Genomic DNA, 13,038 nt, shown 5'->3' on the forward strand with positions numbered 1-13,038 from the left:
CTCTGCTTTCACAGCATTGCTAAAAGTCACGCTCTACGGTAAAACACTGACAATAAAACATTGTGCCGCCCTAGGACACCACACCAGCCGGGAGAGTCGCCCGCGTTTTCCCTTTGCGGGTGTTACGCTGCTCGCGGCTGCTTTTGCCGAGTTTGCCCCGGAGTTTGGTCAGGTCGATTCGGCCGCAGGGGTGGTAGCCCGGGGGCCGTGGCCCAGCCGACGGGCGGGCGGGCAGGCAGGGACGGCGCAGGGCCGAGGCCGGCGAGCGCGTCCCCACCCGCCGCGGCCCCCGCCAACGACGACGGAGAAGCCCAGCGCCGCCCAGACGTAACCCAAACGGGGCGGCCCTGCCCCCACGTGCTGATGGGAGACGTGGACGGCGCTGGGGGGGGCCCTTCACGTCGATGGGGGTACGGGCACCCCTGAGGGCCACGGGGGACCTACGCGGGGGCAAGGACACGCCGAGGGACGGCGGCCACGCGGCAGGGACGCGAGGGAACAGGGCGGCAGGAAGCCGTTAGGCGCAGGGCGGCTCAAGGAAACCGACGGACGTGGAGCAACAGCCACCGGCCGCGGGCACCACCGCGACCTCCCCCACCGCCTGGCGGGAGGACACGCGGCGGACCGAGCGCAACCTCCGCCGAGGGGGAGCCAGAGAGAGCTCTTTGCGCACCCCTTTCTACAGTTAAGACCTTCTTTTCCTCAAAACCCGAAGCAGTGATCAGAAATTTGGGGGCAATAAAGTCAGTCAAGTAAGATCCCTTGGCCTGCGACTGTTTCTGCCCCTGACAGTCACCTGCAGGAGCGGTATCTTTTATCGGAGCAACTGCCACACTTGGAGGAAACAATCTTTCAGGCACGCAAGCCCTTCCTGAGCTGCTCTAATAAAAAATACCACTGCTTCCTCAGTCCTTACACGTCGTAGTCACTGCTGCAACGCTATATTGCCTTGCACTGGCAAGAAGCCTGGGAAAAACAGGTAACAGCGTCTCCTTGAGAATGTTCATTAGAGACCCTGCCCATGAACGGACACCTCTCCTTCCCCAAGGACCTAGCCAGTCCGAGGGAACTGGGACACAAGCCCTACCCGCAAAAGGGCACCGATTTCTGGAGTTTTGATGCTGTCGGTGCAAAGCCCGACCCCTCGTGGGACCTCTGCCTGGCCGCTGATGAGTTCATGCGGAGAAAGAGCTGCTCATCCCACGCAGGAGAGAAGCAGTCTCCTGTCACCGGCTCTTGCTGGAGGGAAAAATCCCTCCACAGAGCACTGAGAAATGAAACACACTCCTGACAGTGATCTCCTGCTAGCGGGCAGACCAGCTAGGGAACTATGACAAATAAAAAGGTAGTAAGCAACGTTGTTGTTATGACTTTGATGGCTTCAGGGCATAAGCAAGGCATGATATTGCTCTTCATCAGAGTGTTCAGACCCTTCACAGCAGCATTGTAAAACATATCAAGTTGCCTGCTGGGAAGGCAAGATCAAGTCTTAGCTGTTTCTTCCCTTAGCTTCACTCCAATCTGGTGGTACAGAAGGGGAAAAATCCCCAATGTAGGGGCGCTCCACCAGTTAAAAACTGCCAGAAGATCCAAGCTCAGTGCCAGGAGCCTGAAAGCTGCAAAATTTTGGTGTGAGGCCTTCACATCTCAGAGAATAAATTCAACCTCAAAGGCAAAGGAGTCCCAGGACAACTTCCCTGCCGCTCACCTGCAAAAACGCACTTTAATCTGGGGTCACAATCAACTGGCTATGCACAAAATGGGATGACAGACAATCAGGACCTAGCAAAGACCAGGAGCTACAGACTGCAAAGCAGCAGGGGAAAAACAAATTGCTCAGAAAAAGCCACCAAATCACCCCAGAGCTATAGAGCAACTTTGGCTGATGAAGACAGCATTATAACGGCACTTACTTGGGATTCCTGACACAAGCTTCAGGGGTCGTAATACTCGGACAGCTCGCAGGGTCCGCAGGTCAAAATCAGTCCCAGCAGTTGCTAGAATCCTAATTAAAAAAGAGAAGAGAGAAATGGGATTGAATGTAAATTCCTCTTTCCAAGGCATGGATAAACTTTGTGCAAAGCCAACAGATTCAGCCTGCTTCAGACTTCATACCTGTCATTACATTGCAAATCGTTGGCCCTGAAAACAAACAATTCACACACTCCTCCAGACCTGCTGAGCCTTGCTTAGATGATAAGAAAATCCTCAATATCTACGGGCATTATGAGGCCATTTACATAGCAATCAGGCCTGGTTCTGGCCCTTAAAGAGCAGCACCCTATACTTTTAGGAACACATACACCATTTTCCAAGGAGAAGACGCTGAGAGGGAAATAAGTTTCCCCAGTTATGCAAGAAATTATCTGCCAGAGCCTTTCCCTGCAATAAAATTAGAAGCCCCTCAAATACTGATGTCTGGTGATTCCTAAGATCTGAAGCAGTTTCTGGTTATATAGTTCACTCTGTGTGTGCAAAACAAGTTTCGTTCAGAGCATCTTACTTAATTACACCCGGAGAGCAGGGTGCGAGCAATTCTTCTGATACACTGCAGTCACTCTGATAAGAAATACAGCTCCCAAAGCAGAATAGTTCTTAAAAACTAGAAATGCTCTACGCAGAAAATGAAATGGCTTCACTCTTTCAGGGTACAGTAAAGGAGGAAATATTGTCAGGGTGTCCACAAGCCAACAAGAAGGCAAACTCCCTAAGTGAGGAACCTGCAAGGCACCCAATACCTCTCAGAAAGCATGGCAAAACTTTGCTCATTAATTACTGTAGCTCTCCTTTTGTTATTTCAACAAAAATATTATTGATTTGGGATAGTGCTCCTACAACATAAGCCAATTATGCTGTTAGTCCAGAGCAAAAACCCTCTCACAGCTCTCCACTGATTACTCAATTTGAAGTGATTTCCATTTACTTTTGGTGGGATTTTTTCCCAGGTTAATTTGAGGTGGAAGGTGCTGAGCGGCCAGCTCAGCAATGAGATTTGCAAGCATCCGACCACCTGGTAACGGGTGTGCGTGGAGCCACCACTGTGTTAGCCAAAACTGCTGTCCAGGAGGTCCCACCTTGGTAGCCACAGAACCAGACCATAATCTCACACTTTCACAAATCTTCCTGAGAACTAGCACAGCAAAGGAAACCAGGTTTCAAAGAGACTAAGTGAGATTCCAGAGACGTTATAAAAAGAGAAGTGGAAGAGCCCTCCCCTCGACTGAGGGGACACCTGGAAGGAGGCTTCTGGACTTCAGGCAGCGAAACCCAGGACAGTCACCCATGGATTAAGCCCCTGTGCACGGCACGTTCAGTGTGCCGCGAGGCTGCGGCATAGAGGTGCTCTGACAGGCCCGGATCACCTGCAGTGTGCACACGTGATTTATCCGTTCCTGCCTGGGAGCCATTTTTCTGACTGCCAGATAACGCGCTGCCGAACGTTCAGGAAAGTGATCACTTGCCGCAAATATACAAGCAACGCAAAGCATAGTCTGTTTTTCAGATGAGACATTAGTTTTACTATGTCATATGTATTATGCAGGGTGCCTGGCAAACTCAGCTGTGGAAGACGTAACACACGGAGAGCTCTTACACCCTACCTACACTGAGATAAAAACGCTATCCGTGACTTACTGACTGACTTAACATTGCTGCCAAGTGCCGGCCAGAGAAGAGCCGTATCAGCATTACTGCACAGAAAGGGCCAGACTCAATCAGCAGGAGGTGCTGGAGGTCAGGAAAAAAACATGCTGAGATGTTGGATGGCAACAGAAGCCGCAATAAGCCAGGACCTGAGGAACTGAGTATTTATTCTATAGGACACCTGTTCCTACATTTTCATGACCAGAAAATTCACATTACATCAGCTCTATCGATGTAGTTTGAGCACAAGCAACAGAAGAGAATTTAAACCAAGAATTGTCACATTCAGAGACTTCTAATTTAATCTTCCACACCCCATGCCAATGATTTCACTCCTTTCCTCCCTCCCCTCCATCATCACAACTTAATTGCTCACTTATAAACCTCGGTAGCTGGGGAACAGCACACACTTCAAGATAAAAGGTAATCTTAAACATCCACCTAGGATGTTCCTATCAAAGGCACAATTAGCCTCCAGTGAGCTAAGATGGATTTGTGTTGTCATTAGGCAGAGTCCTGGCTCCCAGTAGAAGCTGAGAGGAGGGTTGCCTGGTGCACTTATTTTTCCCTAAACGCAGGGAGAAAACAGGGGTGAATAGGGGACACCCTCAGTCCCAAGGTGCTAGTCAGTGCTTAAATAGCTGTGGTGAGTCCTCCAGGGGAGGTCTTCTTTCCAGCACCACATTCAGACTAGATTTGATGCTAAAAACAGTCTACTCAAATGATGGCAAACACCCCTAGCCAAGAACCCCAATCGTTTATTAACTCCCACATTACCAACGCTGGGATCCCTTAGCTAACTTATGTAGGACACCCTACAGTACACTGCGTCCTGTAGCTGATGAGCTGGTCTGTGCCTCGTATGCAACTAACTAGCAGTCTGACTGTATAAATTGTCCGTGCCCTTACAGCTGTCTTCTGTGGTGCTGTCAGTGTTAGGTCTGGCCATGAATCAGCCACTCTTGAAAACCTGCAAATTCCCAGACCGATTTTACCTAGAGAGAAAAAGCATATAGCTGAATCCTAAACAAAACTCATTTTGGTGCAAGAAACAGAAGAACAAAGGGAAGAGGTCCGTAGGTCTAGAAATCCACGTTTGAGACTTGCAGGTAAACGAGCTGGCTCTATGGAAGACTCGGACAGAGAAGGCTCTGTGCTGGCAAGGTAACCCAAGTGGGCATTCAGCCTTACGCCACACATTGCCTGCACTAGTTATGCTGGACCCTGGCACGCTGTGCATATGCCCAACACAGCAGCTCAGCAAGGAGAAGCTGTGCCTGTGCTGAGGCCATTTTGCCCTGCAAAACCAATGCTAATTTACAGCTGCCGTGTGAACCAGCCTCCTAAACTGCTCACAGACTTATGTGAAGAATAGCACCAATGCCCCAGCAAGGGAAGGCTGTAATCAACTTCATGACATTTGCATAAGTGCTATGTTTCTATTTTAGTTTTTACCCCCACTCTCCTGTACTCCAGCTGAAAACTCCAAAAACCCACTGCTATAACAAGTAAGAAATGATTATTAAAAATAAGGGAAAGAGAGAGATTGGAGGAGCCAGACAACAAGCATGTCCTAAAAATCCTGCGGAAGCTTTCTTGTCTGCACACCAAACAGCTGAGAACAGAGAGCAAGTAACTGAAGAGCCAGTGCAAGGAGAGGAAATCAGCTGAGAAAAGTAAAAAAAAAAAAAAAAAAAAAAAAAAAGGCAAGAGAGAAGGTTTTAGGAGGGGACCTCGCAAAGAAGAATGAATGGATTGAATCTGCAGCCTTTGCTTCCTCATGGGTTGCGCAAAGACGTTGAGATTTGGTAGGCTTGGATCTAGGGATCTAGACACACTGAGATGAAAAGCTATCCTGCTAGCCCACCAGTGCTCAGGACTGTCAGGACTGCTGCACTCTTACTTTTATAATGTGGATAAATACTGCTTTCTGCACTACCATCTCTGCTAGCAAGCTTTCTGACTAACATCTGTTGCCAGAGACACAGGCCAAACTTATAACAACTGCTTGGTATCTTCTGTTCTAACAAAGCCTGGAATAAATTACAAAAACAGCGTATTTGTTTAGGTATAAAAGGCGGCAAAGAATGAAAGGAACGCCTAACAAATAATTAGCAAAGCATTTCTTTAAGTTCTTTAGGGACCTAGTAGCTCAGTATTTTTATGTACTGGTTCAGCAAGACACACGTTGTCATACGCTGCTGCTGCACATTTCAGAGCTACCTGGTAACGCATCTCCTTGCTGAAATGCTGATCAAAGAGAGTCACAAGCAAAGGCCTCAAAATTCATCCAGCTTAGCCCCAAATCTCTAAATCCTGCAGCTTGGAGTTGGACAAAGCTAATCCCGCTCCTCAGAATCACTCCAACCTTGTCTTCTTGCTACCATCACTGCCTCTTTGGAGATTTATTTTCTCTTTCCCAGCTGATCTCTTCGGGAACAGATGACAAAGGCTTTTTGCTCTCTCTCCAGAGGCAGGCAGAGGAGGGGGAAGGAGGAACACAAACATGGGAGACTTTCTGGGTTAAGTGCCAAGAGTAAGTGATCACAGAAAAGGGGCTTTCTGAACACATCTCTGCTTAAAAGGAACAATACTGCTTTGGGTCCAGCTTCAACAAAGAAGAATCAGGGAGGGCTGCAGCCAGCAAACACACATCTGCAGATGATGGAGCACGTTTTCCGCCCAGCCTCCTGGTATCACTGTTAATAAATCACAACAGAGACGGCGTGAGACATACAGGAAAGAACTGTAACTAGCTGCAAGTCCAGCAGCCTCAGGGTGTCTGCTTGTGAGCAGATAAGGTAAAGCTATAGTGAAAAGTTGCAAGATTAATAATGAAGAATTATTAACACTACCAAACAGATCTCTTTACTGGACAACACTGGTGCCAGAGTAGCTTCTGTTTGGGAAGAAGTCTCTGGCATAAATTGTAGGCATTTTTAACTTAACTTTTTTTATTTATCATAAACTCTAGTCCTTGAAAGTAAGTGGAAACGGATAGCACACAGGATTTTTTTCAGAGACCTTAGCCCAAACACCTATTTCTAAGAACTGAATCAATCTCAGAGCAAATTCTCCTCAGTGGGATTAGGAGAGAGATGAAATACCCATGAGACAGCTGCCTTCAAAAAAATGACAAAAATAGCTAACAGCATAGCATCCGTCTTATGAAAAGAAATAGCAGGCACCACATCCCACGGCACTTTCTTTCCTAGAGATTCAGTCCCACCTTACACGAATGTGTTGGCATTAACGACCCAAAAAATCCCCAACAGAAGCTGGAGTACCTAGAACTGAAGTAAATCACTCCAATTTACAGAACTAGATTTTGGGCTCAGGCTGCTCACATCTCTTAAGCCCCAGTGACCTGCACTTTGAAATGGAAACCAATGGGAGAAATGAGAGCTGCATGGCATCTGCTGGAGCTGGCTGACATATCAACTAGGCATTTGCAGGCTGTCCTCTCATCTTGTGACTCACTGGTGAGCCGTTCCCGACGGCTGTCAGTTGTAGTAGTTCTTCGTAAATATTTGCGGACTGGTTTAAAGATGTTTCCCCAGGCTTCGAGCGGTTCATGTACTGATCGTCGTCTCCATTTGTGCTGCCTGCTAGCTGTGATCATCTCTCGCATGCACCTTTCTGATTCCTCCTCGCCTGCCCAGGGTGTAGGGAAAGAGTCCCCTCAAGAGAGCTGCAGCTGCAAGCAGGACCACTTGCCGCAGGGCTTGCAGTAGCTGGGCACTCAGCTCGAGAACCTGCAAGATTCTCCTCTAGTCCGATACCATCACGGGACTGCTTTGAAATTGCCTACTAAAAATTAAATGCAAAAAGGTGTTTCTTTTGAAATGAAAGATACTGTGGATTTGTTTCATTTCTTTCCAAAAGGGCCTGTTTTTTGAAACATGCAATCCATTTTAAATAGTAAAGCTTAAAACTTTAAATAGTGAAGTGGTTTTCCTTTGAAAATATGTGCCGCTCTTCAAAAATCTACAAAAATATATGAACTCCGTTTCTTCCCCCTCGCCCCCGTGGCGGGAAGGAGAAGGCCTTTTTCTCCAAATAGCGTTTGCCCTGCTCTGACTGCTGCTTTCCTGGATGACTGAAACATTTGAATGCAAAACCAGCAAATAGCCCATTTCTGGCCTGAGCTGGTGAGACTTTCAGAGCTCAGAAATACCAACTGCGTACCAAATAGTTGAAAATAACCAGCAGCCTAGCCACACACATAGCAAGTCTTTGAATTAATGATCCTTATTTGGAAGCATAAACTGCTCTAATGTCTATCCTGCACAATAAATTGCTCTAGACCGACTCAGACCTCAGCCCACTATCAGCAGATTCTTGGACTGTTTTTCTCATACACTGTAGTAACAATTTTCAATGGAATTGACCTTATTTAGAGTCAGAATCAGGCCAAATGGCTGTCATTCAGATTTCTGATTTTTGACCTCTACCTAACCAAAAGGAGTAAATTTCTATCAGAAGCACCAAGAGGAAGGCCATTTGTGCACGCATACATTAACCAATCCAGCGCGGGAACACACATTCATGTGCAATACTCACTGCTCTAGAAAGAGCTACGAAACAAGCATTTTTGGGTGCCAGGAAAATTAGCACACTAATAAGACTGATCTAAATTAGGTGGAATGCTTACAGGTGCTGGATAAGCTTATTGCACAACAGGTCTGACTCTTATTTTATGCAATACTGCAGGGTATAACGCTATCAGCGTCAGTGGCACACTCCTGGTTTATAACAGCAAAAGAGAGAGCCCTGAGGGCTCTTGCCTTGCTGGTCTGTAGCAGTCCTTGCTGCTCCAGACTTCACAGCCTCTGAACAGCTACACTTGTCCATCAGGCCAGTTATCCTGTCTCCAGAAGGGGCAGATGCCTGCAATTTCAGAGGAAGCGGAAATATCTCCACCACTGAGCTGAACAGCAGTGCTTCCCCTGAGCAGCACCTTTCTCCCCAGCCCTCACAGGGGTCTTCCTTGGGATTTAACAATCCCAGTTGGAGCGCAAGTCAAAATGAGTGTTTTTAACCTTTCTAATTCTGGGGTGAACACTGAAGGCATTACTCCATTGCACACAGTTGGCATGCTCTGGCTGACTTCCTTGCTCGGGATTCAAGGGCCCATCTGAGGGTAGGTCAGCAGAGGCAACCAGCCAAGGAACGCTTGTGAGCCAACCTGTCAGCTGTGGGCAGCCACTTTATCCAGTCTAGTGAGGCTGGCTTGTGTGTGAACTGCGGTGACATTGCTGTCAGTCCCAGGCCCTTGTTCTCCTAGCTGTAGCACAAATCTGCAGTGACTGGAGCTATTGGAAAGATGCCCTTTTCTACTCAGTTTGATTTCATGGCACGTAAGCTTTATCTCGACTACCAAAGGCACACAGTCGACACCAGGTCTGAGCCGATAAGTAGATCTGGCATGCTAACTGCACTGTTTAATTTATGACACTACCAGATTCATCTGTTGGCTCCAGCCCTGCACTTCAGTGACTTTCGCGGCAGTTGTCCTCAGTCTCTCTCGTATGGGAGGACCCAGCTTGCTGGCTCTCTGCCTCTCCTTTGGAAGGCCAACAAGAAGTCTAAGTATCCAAATGGATACCTGCACATTGTCTCTAAACCTAGGCCTTCCCTTTAAAGCACATCTACAGCATCACATACAGGGTTTCAATCCTTTCCTTAACATGATCTTATCCAGAGCAACAGACCGATCTGCTTGCTCAGATAAACACATTTGTCCCAAAGCCGACTATATCCATCAAAACAGCCATCAAAGGATAAACCGCTCTTTAGCTATAAGATGAAGAGAATAGAGAACAAAATAAAATACCCCCATGAAACAACAATATTCAACAGTAAGGGGCTGCTCTGTTTCAGGGGCCCAGAGAGCCAATTCATTCCTTCTTCTACTGCACATCAAAACAGTGCATTTCTGAGCCCTTTGTAGATGGTGACAAATTCGTCACCAGCTTTTAGCTTACAGAGCGCTGGCCTGGACACACAACACAAACTCTCTCCTCTCTGCATCATAGAAACGCTCCAGAGTCCTAGGAAGAGACACTACAAAATTATAGCAACCCCCTCACCCCACCCCGGCCAAAAAAATCTTCTGAAACCCAGTCTCCTGACTAATTCCTGAAACAGACTCCAGGGGAGAAGAAAGGAAGAGGAGCATCTATACACACTCTCTCACTACAGCGAGACTCACAGCAACCAAGTAGCGTGCTACATCTAAACAAAACGAAGTAGCTTTTACAGAGTGCAGAGAGCTCAGGGCTTGGCTTCTGCCCAGGATGAAAGAACATATTCTGGTACAACTAAGCAATTGCTCAAACAAGCCCTTGTTGCTTTAGGTAGGAAGACACCACACACCACACCACAGAGTAGAAAAGAAGGCTCATTCTCAATAAGCCACGACAGCTGGCAGGAAAATGCGCATGTCCAAAACATGTTACTGAGCTCACACTGGGAAAACTGAGCACAGAGAAGTTAAAAAGCCATCCTGCATATCATTGTGGCTAGAAAGTAGGTCATACCTTGAGTCTCGCTACATTTGCATTATGACGGCTGCTTTCTGTCCTTGGAAATGGGCATCAGAGAATTTTGTTCTTGGCATCAGAGGATGTGGAGAGCAGGAGCTGGGAGTACAAAGCACTTTCCTGTGGAGCTACTTGGTGTCATATATCCCACCCTCCAGTTTCTTGTGTATATGCAAGCAACGGAGGGCTTTAGCTCAGTGGCAAGCACAAAGAGGAGGAAGGTATTTCAGGCATTGTTGCTTTAAGGGGAAAAAAGTGATAAAGTAATGAAACATCATTGGGGATTTTTGTTTCATTTGTCAGATTCTAACATGATAGTCTGACTTTCAATATATTTCTTTTTTAGCAAAAGCAATTCAAGTCAAATCTGCAAATGCTTTTGACTTGATCTAAGACTGCCATTTTCCAGAAAGATACAAACCCACAGACTGTGTATGAAAAAAGTCACCGAATCTAAATGCTACACTTCAGTGCTACTCTACCAGAGTGACGGGAGCGGCATGACACTGGTCTCTACTAGATGGCAGTTCAAAATTGGGCAAAGGCCACGGGGCAGTGGCTACATGGAGGAGGGATATGCTTTTTCCACCAGGTGAGATAACAGGGCAGCACAGACACTGCAGGAGGTAAGAGGCCTGAGACACTAAAAACATATTTCAACCACCCTGCCTGACAGTACCCACCCTTTGGAGCAGTGATGAAATCTGTATTACTTGGAATCAGCACTATATCACCCTCTGCATTGGCGAGTCCCCAGAAGTAGTTACTCATGAGCTGAGTAGGAAATGTTGTTGCAACCAAATCGCGCCACTGTTAAAATTTAAGTTCAGAGTGGAGCCCAGCCTTCTCATCTGGGGTGCTTGACTGGTGCTGCTGGAGCTGGCAAGAAAGGGTTGGGGTGCAGCAGCCAAGGAGAGGCAGGTGCAAAGGAGGAAGAAAAATCTGCGGCAGTACTGGCAACATCAGTCAGGAGGGAAAGGAAATTTCTTGTTAGCTTACTGACTTTGGCCTTTTTGCTTCACAGGCTTTTCTTTTCCAAAGATACACTATGTGAGCCATTGCTCAAGTGCATCACTGCACTGGTCTTCTCAGCAGAACTATGTGGGGAGTCAAGCTATACCCAAGGAGAGACACAAGCCTTGCTGCCACTCACATCCAGTGATAGAAGACTATCCAGGTGGTCTAATCTGAGATGGTAATGAAAAATCAAATTGGGCTAACAGGCATTGAAGTGCAAGCACCCACTACTCCTCCGGTACTTCCTAACAACCAAAAGGAGAAGCCACAGTCCCTCTGCTCAGGGGAAGATGGTCACACCTCTATGCACTGTGGTAGCTGATAAGGTCATCTGCCACAGAGATACAGTCTGGTTCAATTTGCATGCCTGGGGCTAGCTAATTTAATGACCTGCCTTTGGCACTGAGCTCATGACTTCCAAATTAAGACCATCGCTAGCAGATGATGCATCCAACATTTAGTTCACGCTAAGTGCACAGCTAACTACTCAGTCCGTGGATGAGAGCCAATATTAAACCGTAGAGAGGTCAGGGCAGAAATTGGCTTTGCCATTACTCCCCAGGCACATGTTGAATGACCTTCACTGCTACTCAGGGCCACACACTCCAAGCAACCACCATGTCACACCTTCAAATGCAGTGCTGACTCTGTCATCACGTGTGGCCTGCTGCCCTGTGTCTTCCCTCGCAGTTTAGCTTCGATCAAGCTGGATGATGTTGGAGCTAAATTCAGTAAGACTACAAGACTGCACTGAAGGAGTCTACCTCTGGCAAACGTCCCCACAGGAATTCTCTCCGATAGTCCAGTGTTCAGAAGAAGGACAAAGACAGGAAATCCATAAAGTACTTCTGCATAAGTGGACAGAGGTGGATTTCCTCTCTTTAGAGGTGGCAGGGAGCTGGTTCTCCCTCTGGAGCATCACATGCAAGGAGGCTTTTATGACTCCATGTCCTGCTTCTAGGAACTTTGAAGGACATTGAGCTCAGAGCACCAGGCCTACAAGGGCCAAGTGCTGTGAATGAGATTGTAAAGGCAGTTTTTGTTTTTGGTGGGAACTGAAGAGGACTTCCCCACACCAGACTTTTCACACACTTCCACAGACAGTAACGGGGCCACTTTGCCACTGGTCTCCACGGGAGATTTTGACTGGTAAACATTCTGAGCAAGCAGATAAATGCATATTTTCCTCATATACGTTATGCCCAAATCTGCCAGCTTAAAGGACCCAAAGCGCAAGCATTATTTTTCTCTACTGCAGCAGTTGCCCCTTACTCGGAGATACAGTATTGCCAGCTGTTACAATCTAGAAGGAATTAGTCAGGCCTCAAATCCACCAGAGTGGCCTAAAAGTCATGAAACCACTAAAAAAAATAGCATTAGAGTTTTCTCTCTTTGTCTCCCGATTCCTTAGCTTTTGTAGGCAGCTGGGGTTATATTTTCAAGCACTAGTCTACAGCTACCAAAATGCAATATGCATTTTCAAATGAAAGCTGTAATTCTCCTCTCATCACAGGACTCAAAGCTTGGGATTACTGTAAGGCACCAGATACCATAAAACTTACAATAATCTGGAGAGAGTTGGCAAGTCTGGGAACTGCAACATCTCTTCTTTAATATATGCCTCATTGTCACTCCCAGAAGATACCATTCTCCCTCTTTCTCAGTCTTTTTTTTTTTTTTTTTTTTTTTAAAATTTTGGCCAGAACCATCACAGCAAACATGTAATGTTGTTCTAAGGAAGACACAGTTTGCCAAGATATCTAAAATATTGTGTATGCCCTCCATCTGGTTCTGCTAAATAAACCCCAGGCCTTATCTAATATAACGAGTATAT

At 46.9% G+C, this 13,038-nt stretch overlaps 1 protein-coding gene across 9 annotated transcripts in view; it reads right to left on the reverse strand.

Annotated features, from left to right (window-relative positions):
• CACNA1B (calcium voltage-gated channel subunit alpha1 B) overlaps positions 1 to 13,038 on the reverse strand; it is a 324,011-nt gene that overhangs the window by 208,301 nt on the left and 102,672 nt on the right. For all 9 annotated transcript variants that reach the window (XM_068914607.1, XM_068914604.1, XM_068914605.1 and 6 more), the window contains exon 4: positions 1,914 to 2,005. In XM_068914607.1, the coding sequence (XP_068770708.1) occupies positions 1,914 to 2,005 (92 nt within the window). The remainder of the gene's footprint in view (positions 1 to 1,913; positions 2,006 to 13,038) is intronic.

This window comes from Struthio camelus, chromosome 20 (genome assembly GCF_040807025.1).
Source record: "Struthio camelus isolate bStrCam1 chromosome 20, bStrCam1.hap1, whole genome shotgun sequence".
In the NCBI taxonomy this organism is placed as follows: domain Eukaryota; kingdom Metazoa; phylum Chordata; class Aves; order Struthioniformes; family Struthionidae; genus Struthio; species Struthio camelus.